The sequence below is a fragment of the Cydia strobilella genome, chromosome 20, assembly GCF_947568885.1.
Source record: "Cydia strobilella chromosome 20, ilCydStro3.1, whole genome shotgun sequence".
Classification (NCBI taxonomy): Eukaryota; Metazoa; Arthropoda; class Insecta; order Lepidoptera; family Tortricidae; genus Cydia; species Cydia strobilella.
The window spans coordinates 7,128,296-7,142,908 of NC_086060.1; the positions used below are offsets into that span (position 1 = coordinate 7,128,296).

At 35.4% G+C, this 14,613-nt stretch overlaps 2 protein-coding genes across 3 annotated transcripts in view; both read left to right on the forward strand.

Annotated features, from left to right (window-relative positions):
• The window catches only part of LOC134750524 (BTB/POZ domain-containing protein KCTD9), a 512,667-nt gene that overhangs the window by 110,321 nt on the left and 387,733 nt on the right, over nucleotides 1-14,613 (forward strand). The gene's annotated exons all lie outside the window — the stretch shown is intronic.
• The window catches only part of LOC134750644 (T-cell leukemia homeobox protein 3), a 43,979-nt gene that overhangs the window by 19,521 nt on the left and 9,845 nt on the right, over nucleotides 1-14,613 (forward strand). The window contains exon 2 of the mRNA XM_063685864.1: nucleotides 3,302-3,530. Within this exon, the coding sequence (XP_063541934.1) occupies nucleotides 3,302-3,530 (229 nt within the window). The remainder of the gene's footprint in view (nucleotides 1-3,301; nucleotides 3,531-14,613) is intronic.

The following is a 14,613-nucleotide window of genomic DNA, read 5'->3' on the forward strand; positions in this document are numbered from 1 at the left end:
AGATATCCAGATCCCGTCTGGCTACGTGTCTAAAGTAATTATTATTAAGAATCCGCTGGAGGCAACTTTTAATGTTAGGGCAGCTGTCAGCAGCAGGACCAGTCATCCATTGTGAAAATTATCTTAATTTCTTCAGAAAATAAAGCGCTTTCCAACATTTTACTACTGCGCCTCAAGTTAATACAGACCATAACCTGTTAAACAGACGAAAATAACGCAATGATTCCTACCATTTCCGTTTCCAATCTAACCTAACCCACCTTAAACTTAGCACCGAGTAACAATCCAACAAGTTATGTATTCCCCTGCAATTGTAGTACATCATTTGTGGTCACGTCACGCCGCCATTACGCCGCTCGGCCAATGGGAGCACGCCGTTTAATGCGCTTCCATATTTGAAAAGAATGAAACATGAATTCGTAATTTGAATTTGGAAGCGTTTAAGGTTCGTATTTGTAGATTGCTAGTATCGGAGATCTTTAATTATTTCTGCCTCTATAAGTGCGTTTTTGTGACAGTAGCTGTACGATGTTAAACGAATGGGCACAAATAAGTAGTTAAGTGCGTGATCTCAACTGAGGAGTGTTTTTCAAAAGGGCTTATTTTTGTATGGTGTTCATAGAAAATAAGCCCTATTGAAAAGACTTCTCAACTATGCTTGCAATAGGTACAGTGGCTCTCAGATATACATACAGGAGCGGCCAAAGTGCTCAAAAATAACTGACCTTTAATTTGGGTTTCTTCTAATGTGAAGTCAAAATGTAGTAAATCTAGGTACTTACATATATTGTTTATATCTCAAATATAGTGTAAGGTAATCAATAACAAAAAGTATATTTTTAGGTTAGTTGGAGATCTAGAGATTTAAAGGCAATAAAAGATTACGATTCAGTTCAAAATAAAACTAGAAATCATAATAACGCACTTATCCCATACGCCATTAAAAGTAATAAGGTAATCATTCCAAAGTAGCAGTTACACGTAGCTTTCAAAATTACCAAGATGGCGGCGGATTACGTTTTTAAAATTCGAAACTCAATAAATTACGTTACAAACCGAGCGTTGTGATTGGTCAGCGTTCGGTAATAGTCGAGTAATGGGTGGTTCTCGTAATAGATCGATTTGTATTAAATGACGCGTGAGATGAGCTTGGTCGTTAACATTATGTTCAATGCCAATGATATAAAATGATATTTATAGCTATTGTAGTCTAATGGATCCATTTACTCTTTTGTACATTTGTACATTCAAAACATGTTTAATATTCTTGATGTTTAATAGATTATACATTGCTACCTACACCTAATACCATTGAGACCGATTTCAAACAAGTATTGTATGTTTTTACTATGGTTTTAATTGATATAAACTATCAATGTTACTATTAACTAGGATTTTATTACAAGCTTGAATCTGACGGCAATCTTATTTTCAAACTAATATTAAAAATTTATATTTATACAAAATATGAAGAAAAAATATACAGGTTGGCCAAAAACCATGTGCATTCCCGTTGCCTGGGAGGTTTTGGGATTATAATACTGAGCAACTTTTACTAAGTATGGGAGCAACCACGAAATCGCGAAACAAAATTTTCCCTCCCATAGAAAATGGACCAGCCAAAATGTATGAAACAGCAAAATTTTTTTTCGCGATTTCGGGGTTGGTCCCATAGTAAAAGATGCTCAGTATAATCCCAAAATATCCCTGGCAACGGGAATGCACATATTTTTGGCCACCCTGTATAATATATGTGATCGGTTCGCCAGTTCGCCACCAAGTTACCAGACATGATTTTACTTATGAAATATCCTACTATTTTATTCTCATTAACACCCTACCATAAAATCACCCAATGTTATATAATAGTCAAAAACTAAAAGTAAAATACATCTAGAAAATGTGGCGCCCTTTGGCATGGTGCCGAGTATGCTGGCAGCATTTCCCCGCTGTGTTGCGATGCTCATACGTTGCGCGATTCGGTCGCCAGTGAAGTCGACCAGTCTTTTGGATAGCTCTTTAAAAAGCTGTAGAGCATTAGGTTAGGACCCCACGGGCCAAGGGTCTCAACGCCAAAGGACATGAAAATATACTCGGGGCCAAGAGCTCGCATAATTTTCGTTTTAGTGTTACTATACTATTCTTTGATCATTCAATTAATAGTAAAACCTAATAGAAAATTATACGCAGTTCTAAGGTAAAATTCATCAATGGAAGAAAATCTCGGTCAAAAATGAAAAGAACATAGTTACTGACTCTTAATTACTTAATCTACTATAATGAACTATAGTAGAAGTATTGGAGCAGAGTTGGGTGGTTTTACAAAAACTGCTAAACAGGTTTGGATGAATTTTTAGAAGACAAGAGTTTATAACCTCAAATTACATAAAAATTTGCATTGAAATATTGGAAGTTGCGGGTAGTTGCTAATTTCTAATTCCCGTAGAAAGAGCACGTGAACTTATTGAGGATATTTGACCTCATTCGGACACTGGTCAAGTTCCAGCAAACATATAGCTAATTTCAGTTTCATTACGAACTTAAAACTACAATCGTTTCGCATAATAGCCTGTAGTTTTATACCAATTGTACGCGCAATTTAACATAAGTACATACAAATATACATAATGGAGATTTATGTTTAATGAGATTTTTATTTATTCATGAGAGAGCTATTAAACCGTGATTTGAATTGCCAAGATAATATGCAGATGATGTTTAATGCTTGGTTTTTACGAATAAGCGGAGGAAATAATTATTTTAATAAGAAATCATGTATCTGATTACTAATCTTAGTAAAATGATAATGAGATTAATGATCGAGTTAAGGAAAACATGAATTAATGACTCCTAGAGCTGAAAAGTACAGAAATCTAATTAGGATACCTATAAATGAATATACAATACTCAATTGAAAGCTGAACTTATATTTTTATAATCACAATAGGTATTTTATTTGTTCCGCAACATGAACATCTGACCTCGGAACTTCTACAATGTACTGAAAATAAAAGATCATCACTGTTTGGTCAACGTGACACTCAAAGGCCCACAACGCCCCAATAATAATAATAGGAATCCAACTTATTATTCATATTCTACAATTATTTAATTTTCAATTGCCGATTTATAAGATTTTGAGTAAAGTTGTGCAGTAGATTAGGGTGGTGTAATTAATTTAATACTTATCAATAATCCGCCAGGAAACATGTTTCGGTAACTTCACCTGAATACGTATGTAGCTTTAGTAATCCCATTAAATTAAATAGTGGTTTTTACTTACACTTAACTCTCTTTCCAGCCTCCTTCCCCATCACGAGGCGGATCGGCCACCCGTACCAGAACCGAACGCCGCCCAAACGCAAGAAGCCCCGCACCTCGTTCACACGCGTGCAAATAGCGGAGCTGGAAAAGCGGTTTCACAAACAGAAGTACCTGGCATCGGCGGAGCGGGCGAGTTTAGCAAAGACGTTGAAGATGACCGACGCGCAGGTCAAGACGTGGTTTCAGAATCGAAGGACGAAATGGAGGTGAGTCTCTTACCTTCTTACGCAGCGTACAGTTAGGTATGTAGGCGAACAACACGCGAACGCAAAGCGGCGTAAGCGTTATTATGGTGCCGTCTCCTACCGGAGGTTGGCTATCATTAGGGCTATTTTACTTTTGACGCTGCAGCTCGAAACAGCGATCTGGTGCTCATCTTGAATTTTGAACCAGCACCTGTCTACTTCCACGTTTTCGTTTGCCTTGGATTTTCCCCTGTATTATCAGCTGAAGGAGGTGGTATTTCAGGTATTTATCATTTCGCAATACATGACCAAAGTACTGCAGTTTTCGAATCTTCTCTTCTCTTTTTTTCTTTTGGAGTGTCTTAAATGTCTCTTCTCTTTGCACTCTCTGGAGAACGCTGTCATCGCTTTCTCTATCCGTCCATGAGATTTTCAATATTCTCCTGTACACCCACATCTCAGTCTCTCTTACTGGAGTCTCTTATACACACACATGTGTTATGTGTGTTATTCACATGTGTGTTATTATAGTTATTATAACAGTAATAAAATATTTTGTTACTACTTACCTACTTACACTAAAATTGGAACCATGTATTACACGAACCAACAGGTCAGTTTGTAACAAATAAAATCGGTTTGAGGATATTGATATAAAGTTTTTTTTATGTTTTAGGTATTTTTTTGTATATTGATCAAAATTTATTTCTTTAAATAGGTACCTAACTATTTTAATTAAGGGCAAATGCCATGGAAAAAAAACACTCAGAAACTAGACTTTATTTGCGAGGACAGACTGCAAGAAAAACCTTATAAGGTTAAAGTTGGCTCGATAGAAAATAACGAAAACATTCTAATTTTCTAATTCTAAATCCAATAAATCTAATTTTCATTTATCATCAATTGTATATCGTTACCCTGCATACCATAGCAGTATAATTTTCGAATAAAATATCTAATGATATAGCCGAGGGATTTGACAAGCAAAATTTAAAACGGATGTCTGCTTTTAGAGATATTGAGGAAAAACGTCAAAACCCACGCGATCGTGAAATCTTCCGTCGCAAGTTTCACGCGGCACGTCTATAATCTTTGTTTCTTTCTAATTTCCTGGCTTCACGCCGCCTCTTAACTTGTCTCCAGCATTAGTGGAAGAATTAATCAAGCACCATATCGGCGCCTAGTCGGTTCTCATTAACCGATAAACAGGCTAATACTATACAAAACAATAAGTTGGAGATAAAACCCATTAACACGGCCTACCTGCGGTGTCGTTCCGATCGCGCGGCAAGCACGGGACTTCGGAGATAGTCTTTTATTCTTATCAAAGTGGATATATAGGATAGAGGAGTACTGTCATAGTAAATTTTGTAGCCACAGTTAATTCACTGCCATCTATCGACACACGATTAAAACTAAAAATGAAGATGGTTAAAAATACCATAAAATGTATTTATATATGGATAAATGATTAAATTTATTATTTTTATATGATTTTGACCCATGTTCTTTCACTGATATGCGTTAAAATTGTTAAATAACAAACGAAACCGTCAACGCCATCTAGACGAGAATAGGCCAAAGGTGGTAAAACGGTTTTTCCTTAGACTGTATCCATCTTATACTGAGTTATATAAATCTTTGATTCTTATGCAAGGAACCCGATTCAGATTGAAAAATTTGTTAAGATTTTGATCTTATTTTGACACGACCTTGAAAATCGCTCACGCTGCACCAATGTGCATGCGAAATGAAATGAGTCGTGGTAAAGTGCGCGCCAATGACTAAGACGATCGTCAAGGTCTTATCAAAACCAGTTGAAAACCGTAACAAATTGTTAAATTAGAATCCACCTCAAGGTCAATGTCCGCGGTAGCCGCCTAGTTGTGACTAAAAATTAATAAAATGTCAAAATTAGATATTTTAGCTTAATAAAATCTGAATGTCGTACCAAGTTGTTGTTACCAATATATTTTTAATGGCAATTCGTACACAGATTTTTGGAATCTAATGAACAATCAGGGTTCATCACAGACAATATATTTATGGGCCAATTTCTCGAACGGTATTAGTCTAATATGTATTAGTGTGTTGGCATGGTAACCCATACGATTTGACAGTTCGTGGGCTATATTAATATAATACCATTCGAGAAATGAGCCCCTTGCAGTCGGGTTGCAGTCCGTCTGTACCGGCCCTACTTATTACACTTTTTCAAAATCATAAGAACTCAAAACCAATTTTTTGTGATAAATCTTTCCTATTTTTTATCGTCATATTAACACCTTTCTCTGTCGCCTTTCATCAATAACCCTAACAATAGGATAATCCAATAGCATAAACAATAAAGCTCTAGTATCAGAGAGTAGATCACGAGTGTATGTTTTTTTTTTATAAAGCAGTGGCATGGCGCCGCGCGTATCGAGCAAGCGTTATCGAGTCCGTACACAAACAGCGCTTGTCCATTAGATGTAATCGCCCGTGATGCCACCAACACGATTCGGACCGGCATTGTCTCGCAGTTTTGAATTTAGAATGCTTTTGTTGCCGAGGGGTTTTACTTTTTAATAGGTGCCTATACTATAACGTTTTGCGAGCGGGCAGAGCTAAATTGAAGTAGTTTTTCAACTGATAAGTTTAGTGCATGATAAAAAAGTAGGCGAGCATATAAGAGTGGAGATATACCTAATATGTAATCAATGAAATGACTTTGTTGTGTTGTTGATTAAATGTAATAGATTTTATTAATGCTCGCGGTTGTATTTTTCAAATATTGTGTTTATTAAGAGTTGTAATTTTATCAATTGATAATGAATACTTAGATTCTGTGTAGGTTTTTTCATGAAAAAAATGCATTTTGTGATTTCTATTAACAACATCGATTGTCTTACGATTGTTGTTTTTGTAGGTTCAGTCACAGAATATATAATAGTAGAGGAGTAATATAATCTAGATACAGAAGATTCACTCCCTAACAAAACGCGACTACTAGGTACGCGCAAGGCGGCGCAAGCGCGTGCAGGCGTTCGTTCCATAGCGGTGTGCGGCCATTACTATGGCAAAACCTCAAAATTGAGGCGGCCGCAGGTACTTGTAGCGACGCGACGAAATCGCGGAACACGCCTGGTTCAGTTCGTTTGTTCCCGTGTTCGTCCGTTGTAGTAAAACAATAGCGACCCGCCTCAGCTTCGCACGGGTTAGCAAATTATACACCTAAACCTTCCTCAAGAATGGGTGAAAACCGCATCCATTCAGTTTATCGCATTATATCGTATCGATTATTATTTTATCGTTTGTCATTCAGCATTGTTTATCGCGAACATATAGACAGACGACACGGCGGGGACTTTATTTTATAAGGTGTAGTGATTTTCATAGGTAGGTTAATTAAGTAAGTCTAAATTATGAAAAATAAAGCACACCTTACGCTATTTCATTAAACATGTCTGTAAACATGTAAGTAGATTAAACATGTAAATATGCCATACAAATGTACCTATATGTTTAATTTGAATATTGTTCCGTGTCATGTCATCGTAGTTAAATTATTCATGGAGTTAAAAGCGTCGTCCGAACATGTGTCCTATTGATTAAACGCGCTCATTAAATTATGTTAATTGTCGTTTCCGAACTACAGTTATTTATTTATTATTTTGTTTCTGGTTGAATGATACAAAGAGATGTTTATAAAATTGCGCTTATTCTACATAACTCACATAACACACGAGTTGATTTTTTTAAGGACACATCTCTATGGTCACGGAATATATGCAAAGAGGGCTAACGCGTATGAATTCGCCGCTAGGGGCGCTAGTGTAGATGGTGGTCTTTTCCATAGTTCGAAATGTCAAATGTCACTTGTCACTTCAATGACTGACAGCTTTTCTTTAGTCTTTTGTACCACCATCAACAGAGGCGCCAACTGGTGAGCAAAAAAACGATAGCCCTCAATGCGGCAGTGCAGTGGCAATAAGTCCTCCATTTGTATTTTTTTGTATTTTGTGCAATAAATAAAGAATAAATCCCAGAATATGGAATCCAAAAATATTTTTATCGACGTCTATAAGTATGACATATTACTTCCGTAGACTAATGGATAGGTTAGTATAAGTTGGATAGGTAGTAGACTATCTCATTTCAAACATAGACAGAGAGATTCATACTATCTTTGTCTTACACACTGAAAAAAAAACGATGAGTATAGTTTGTTTTGTTCTTATTTACTAACAATTTGGATTGACTAAATATAACTAAGCTACGTCCATATAAAAAGAGTAAGTATAGGTATTTGCAATAAAAAAATACATACATTTTCCATAAGTCAGATCTATCTTTCACATTTTTGCCGGTAAAGTAAGTATTTGATATTAATACACTGCAGACACTTCGTTTGGGCCGAACCTTTAAAAAAAGACTCATTTAAGTAAAGATAAAGATAAAAGAGGAGTTATTATACAGTTTAAGATATTCTTATATTGGTCCACGGATATTAACATTCTTGAGACGCTTATAAAGGTTGGCTTTTACATGTGTTTGTAATGTAATCGTTCACGTTCTGTTTCAAAATAATTATTAATACTTGTAAGATATTTAAACCACTCGCTTAGTATAAAATCTGTATAAAGGCTGGCTAAAAAATAAGTGCATTCCCGTTGCCGGGAGGTTTTGGGATAATACTGAGCAAGTTTTACTATTCGACCAACCCCGAAATCGCGAAAAAAAATTTGACTTTTCATGCATTTTGGCTGGTCCATTTTGTGTGGGAGGGTAAATTTTTTTTTCGCGATTTCGTGGAGACGGAGACGAGGCTACTATGTAGTTAAACCAGCATACGCAGTGCCACTGTTATTTATACGTCATAATTTCATAGAAGTTTGACGTTTAACCTTTTGAACGCTTTTCCTCAAGCGTCAAGTCGTGGCCTACACGCCAATATCTCGACTAGTGAATAACGAATATAAACCTTATCTGTCAGCAGGACGATTGCTTTGACAGCGTCCGCCATGACCACTTTAGTGGTCGCTGGCGTGGCAGGCACGACAGCACACGACCTATTTAGTGGCTCTTGGCGTCCGAAAGGTTAAAATAACACCTGCAATTGGTGTGCTGTCAAAATCTCTGCAGACTTTTCATGGTTTAACTCTATCAGGAATAATGTATTTTTAATAAACGGGTAATTTGTTTTTTCTGGACATGTATAGGTAAACTTATCTAGGTAAACTACTTAACACTATCTATAGGTAAACAAATATATTTGAACACGTCACTATTACCATTGGAGTAGCAAAATACAGTGGCAAATGCAGCAGTGCAGTGCAGTGGCACTGCTGCATTTGTATTTTTGTGTAGTGGTGGTGCTGCATTTGTATTTTGTGCCATAAATTCTAAAATAAGGATTCCTGAAATATTTTTATCGATATCGATAAGTATTTGGATAAAAATATGGCCACTTTAGTTGCTGTAATTTATCTGACGCTGACTATAAGTAATAAGCAGTGGTTGAGGTCTAAGCATAAAAACCGGACAAGGACAAAACTTTTGTAAAAACCCGTAGCTATTAGATGTCACTAACCTCACCCAATAAATAAATCATTATTGGTAGAGTTGAATCGTCATCGGAGTCTGGCCAAGACGACGATAGCACGGAGTCATTTGTCATAGATAAAAGCTATTCATTTGGGTCGCCAGATTGAGTGTCTGGACTTAATGTGACGGAATATCATTATAAGTTTTACTATTTGGGATTATATGACATTGACAGTCGTAGATATTAACCCTTTTCTTGGCAGCGTATTATAAAAGATACATTTTAACCTTTCGTACGTGTGTGGTGGTCAAAAAATGTGGGTTTCAACTTCAGTCGTTGTCAAAAAATCGTTCTCGAAATAAGTGCAAAATGAAGCGATTTAGATGAAATTTTGTATGGAGATAGTTTGAGAACCGGGGAAGGACATAGGATAGTTTTTATCAGCCATCATCATCATCATTTCACGCAAACGAAGTTGCAGTTAGAAGCTAGTTTTCCATAAGTACAAACGCGGTCCCCATTTGCCTTTAAAAATGACGTGTAAAAAAATACCTATTTGTATCACTTGATTTTTTGAATAAGTAGTTATTAGGAACCTTAATAATAATAAAAATTCGTCTATTAGAAGTTATAAGCAGGTAACTGTAAGTTTACTGTTGAATAAATAAAATATGATCGTAAATACATACAGTTAAACCATGAAAAGTCTGCAGAGATTTTGACAGCACACGCAGTCTAGGTGCTATTTTAAACGTCAAAATTCTATGAAATTATGGTGTATAAATAACACTGGCATTGTGTATGCTGTTAAAATCTCTGCAGACTTTTCTGGGTTTAGCTCTAGACTTAACATTTTTAAATTGTTAAATAAATATATTATATTAAATATTTATAAGCCATAATATATAATGCATGCATATGAATGCACATGGAGCAACACGTAATCCAATCATTAAAAACGCATTGTCCCACCCCGCTCATACATTACAATACTTAGCACCCAATTGAATGAGAACAATAGCACCATTACTTACCACACCTATTCTACACTTCAAAAACAAAAGAAACTAACACACACAATTTTCTTACACAGTTACTACCTTTTCCTTCTAGAGCAGCATTGCGTATCTACAATTAGATAAGCATGTGACAACATTATAAATGAGATGTCGATAAATCGATGCTTGCATAAATTTTATCGATACCGATGCTTATTAGTCGATTCGATTTATAGTCGTTTTAAATGTCAATTTGGTGCGTATTTTACATCTCACCATTCGTTTGATCGATTGTGGAAAGTTATTACATGAGTAGTTGAGTTGATATACGAGGTATAATAAAATAAATAGTTATATTATCTTACATGGCTACTGGTAGACATACACACATACGATTTCACAATATTACTACTTAGGTAGGTACTATATAGGTAATAAATTATACATTTATAAGATAAAAGTATAATATATTACCGTGATGCGATGACGATGAGATGAAGAATGTAGCTAATTCTTCTATTTTGATTATTGTACTGGAATAAAAAAACTATTTGGCTAACTTTTACGAGAAGTTTTCTCGTCAAAATTCTACGTTTCCAAGTTTATTCAAGAGAAAGGTTGCTGGGTAAATAACATTTTGAAGAAAGATTCGTTTTCCTGTGTTGCCACGAACAAAATATGAAACTACCTGATTTTCGCAATATTTTGTAGGTATACTGAAATACAGTTTACATTTTTTTTTTGTTTACACGTATATACTGAGTAATAGTGATGTTAAGTACAAAAGACACAAAAAAGCGTTATAATAATTAAGGTTATGTAAGAGCTCTGACTTTTAGTATTGTAGAGATCTGCCGAAAATTATCTGATATTTTAGTAAATAATTATTTATAATAATTTAAGAATGTAAATTGAGACATTTGAGACTAACATTGCACACGGACAGTGGAATAAACTCCAAAAAGGCAAAGAAATTCGCCATCAATGCTCCACACTAAGTGGGTATAGCTATGTATAAAACATGAAGCAGGCGTTACACGGACCCGGGGGTAAATATTGTATGAGCAGCACAACTCGGCAGTTTGATCCATACATTATTAATCGGTGGGAAAGACTCCATTTTTACATGCATGCATTGTTCCTGGTTTATTGCCTATTTTTGTGACTTTTACGAATGCGGAGTTTAAGTTATTGTTATCGTTTGGGTTAAAGTTGCACTGCTGAGTTAGTTCTATATAATGTAGGTAAATGGGTCGATCAACTATGTCTTGATGTTATTCTGTCCCGTCAGCCAATATTGGATATTATTTTTCATTTTTCATTAGCATAGATTGTTAGAAAAACTTTTGTACCACGTTCTACTAACACTTTTTTTGTATATAACAGTATTATTTGTTGACAAATAAAACTTTTTAATGACTTAAAGCAGTCCTATACCGATCACTATAGAGATCCTATAGAGATCTCTATTAGAAACAAGTTCGCCTTTGTACATATACTTACATCTTTTACTTTGTTAAGTCTATTTGTGTAAACTTGTTTATAAATGTACAATAAAATGACAGATACATACATCACTAAAGCATCACTGCTTTTGTCAGATATCGATCAATTATAGACCATCCCTATTATGAATGTAGACTAATTAAACATGACAGCTTATTTAAAAAGCATGTCACGTTTAGACGGTATTAATTTTGCACTAAATCTGACAGATTTATCAGTGTAGCACTATTTTTGCTAAGAATAACTTTCACCTTTCAAGCTTGAGAATAAAGGTTGAAAGTGATGGTCTTCCTTCTAATGTCGAACACGAAATTTTATTCAATAATTTATTAGTTAATTCATTTCTTGTAGCCATTCGCAATACGAAATGACCTTTCTAACCGTAATTTCCTCAAACTATTTACACGCTGTAAAGGTCGTTCATTCCCTTTGTCAATTCAGTATTCCGGCAAATCGAATTGGAATCGAGCTAACACAATGTACCGCCCAACGGCAACATGGTAGCTGGCTCTTTACTTATTCACTCTCCCTGCTTCATTTCCTCCCTGTAATTCTTTTCCCTTGTATAAGTGAATATTAAAACTCCCAGAATTAGGGTGCTGTAATCTGTTAGAGGAAAACTAGAGCTGTTGCCACCGCAAACGGTCTATTTCGGCTTAAAGTGTGTCTGGTGATTTAATTTTGGCAAGGAGGATGTCTGTTCATGCTAATCTTGCTTTTGCTTCTATAGTTTGAAGACGCGGAATCGTTTGAGGTTTGAGTGTGGAGTTGTGACTGTTTTGGCTGTGGTGTTAGTCGTTTTGGATGTCTTTGGGATAATTGCTGCTTGTAGGCTGTCTCCTTAGGAATTAAGAAACAAATCCGTTGGCTGATTGATACGAGGTTCGAGAATGTTCGAGGGTGCAAGTTGGCAAGATGTTTTTTCTTTAACTATCAGGTATGTAGGTACCTATCTTTTTTCTGTTCGTAGGTACTTTAGTTTTAGGTAAAACCTTATGTTTAAAATACAAATTTACTTGGGCGTGGTAGCAATATAACAAAATTAGGTACATAGTGACGTGACCAAGGGAGAAGGGAGAAGGAAGTTATCGATTTACTTTTTGCGTGTCAAACGAAATTCAAGTTTGCGAGGGTTGTTAATAAATTTACCATTACTCATACTCATACTCATACATAAAAAGCAATTTACTATGTATTTAGATTTAAGAATTTGTATGTAACAATAAAATGGAAACGACACACAACACAACCTATAAGATCAATTCTGAAACAAAAATAACAAAATAAACAATACACATATAATTATAAGTCGCATAAAAATCGTATAGTATATTTATCGGAGCACTGAAAATGGCGTTACTTCGGATTTTCATATAAAATTACGCGATTTTGTTGCTCTTGAGTGTATATATTTTTGATTTCAGTAATTTGTATGTGCTAAGGCACATGTAATATTCTCTTACCGATGAAAGCTTGTACTTTTAGCATTTGTCATTTCGTCTATTTACATATATTTAAACCGTAATGTGGTGAGGCGAAACCAATTTTTAAACAACCTGTTTTGTAACAATAATCAATATTAACCTTTAATTTCTTGAACGAATCCGTTTGCATTTAAAGACTACATTTCTTTGGAGTTAATAATTCTTCAAAAGTTCTTTTCGCTGCTTTTCCATAAATAACTAATTTCAAGCGGGCTTTTAAAAGCTGTTATTAATAAAAAATCTCCAATTTAAAAAGGTTTTCAGAATCTTATGGAATCAAGGCGGTATCAAGCCTCCTCTATTATGCATGCAGAATACGGTCACGTCTCCAAGTTCGGAGACGGACCCGATTTTAGACGTGCAACTGTTTTGACAATCTCCATGCCACCAGGCAAGTAAGCTAGGGAGGGACAGACAACCATCGACCAAAGATATCGATACATATATTTATAGATAAAAAGAGAAATCATAATTAGTAAATTACATTGATCAAAATTTCATAGAAGTCATGTAGCGTAGACCAAGCATAACTATACATATACACTAGTGATCTTAAAATAAATACTCTAGGTATTTTAAATTGTACTGAATAATAAATACTATCTTCAAGAAAGCTTTTAGTGCGTCTTTTCCTACAATTTTGTTAATGGCAAATTGTTATGTTGTTTAATAAAAGGTTGTTTGATTTGTTTGGTCAATGTGCGTGCTTTTGAAATGATACTAAGTAAATAGATTACAAACCCTCTGTACAAACAGTTGACATTGGACCAATCTTAACCTGATATTAAGAAGGCGTTTTAATTTTAACGTACGTATTTGTACTATATACTTGGTTGTGGCTTATGGCATACAAATACCAGCTAGAAAAGTAATTTCAGAACTCCTGAAGTTTACACTTTATAAGCCAAAAAAAAAGAGATATTTCAACAACAATTTGCTCGGATATAAAGCGGTATAAAAACCGTAGAAAGCCGGAAGTGATTAATAAAGCACATCTTAATTAGCCGCCATGAATTTGTTAAAAGTCAGAAATGAATGAGGCGGTCAGGGATGTAGAGATATCTAGAAGGTTTAAAAAAAGCTAACACAATTCTCAATTAAATTGTTTTTAGGTTTTTATTATATTTATTATGTTTAGTGACATAATATTGTATGAACGACGCAAAGTCTCTACTGTCTCGGATAATCCTAAAACGATTGCATATGATTAGGTATGATTCAATTGTGTAGGATAGAATTAGAATAATCATGAAATTTTGTATATTTTTCACATTACATTTTGTCCTGGACCCGGGTATGTCCTTAAACTACGTCCAAAAGAGAGGTATGGGCACTGTGAATGACCTTTCGCTTTGTGTGGTAGGGCACAGGACAGCGGATGTCATTCCAGATCTAGAGCAGAGCCCAACTGGGGAAGTACCTCCACCTTACAGAAAACCGCAGCCAAATAACACTAGAGTCATAGTGTTGTGTTCCTGCCGGTGAGTAAGGTTGCCAGAGCTCAACGAGGTAGAGGAGTGTTAGGGTCGGCAACGCGCATGTAACTCCTTTGGAGTTGCAGGCGTACATAGGCTACGGAGACTGCTTAA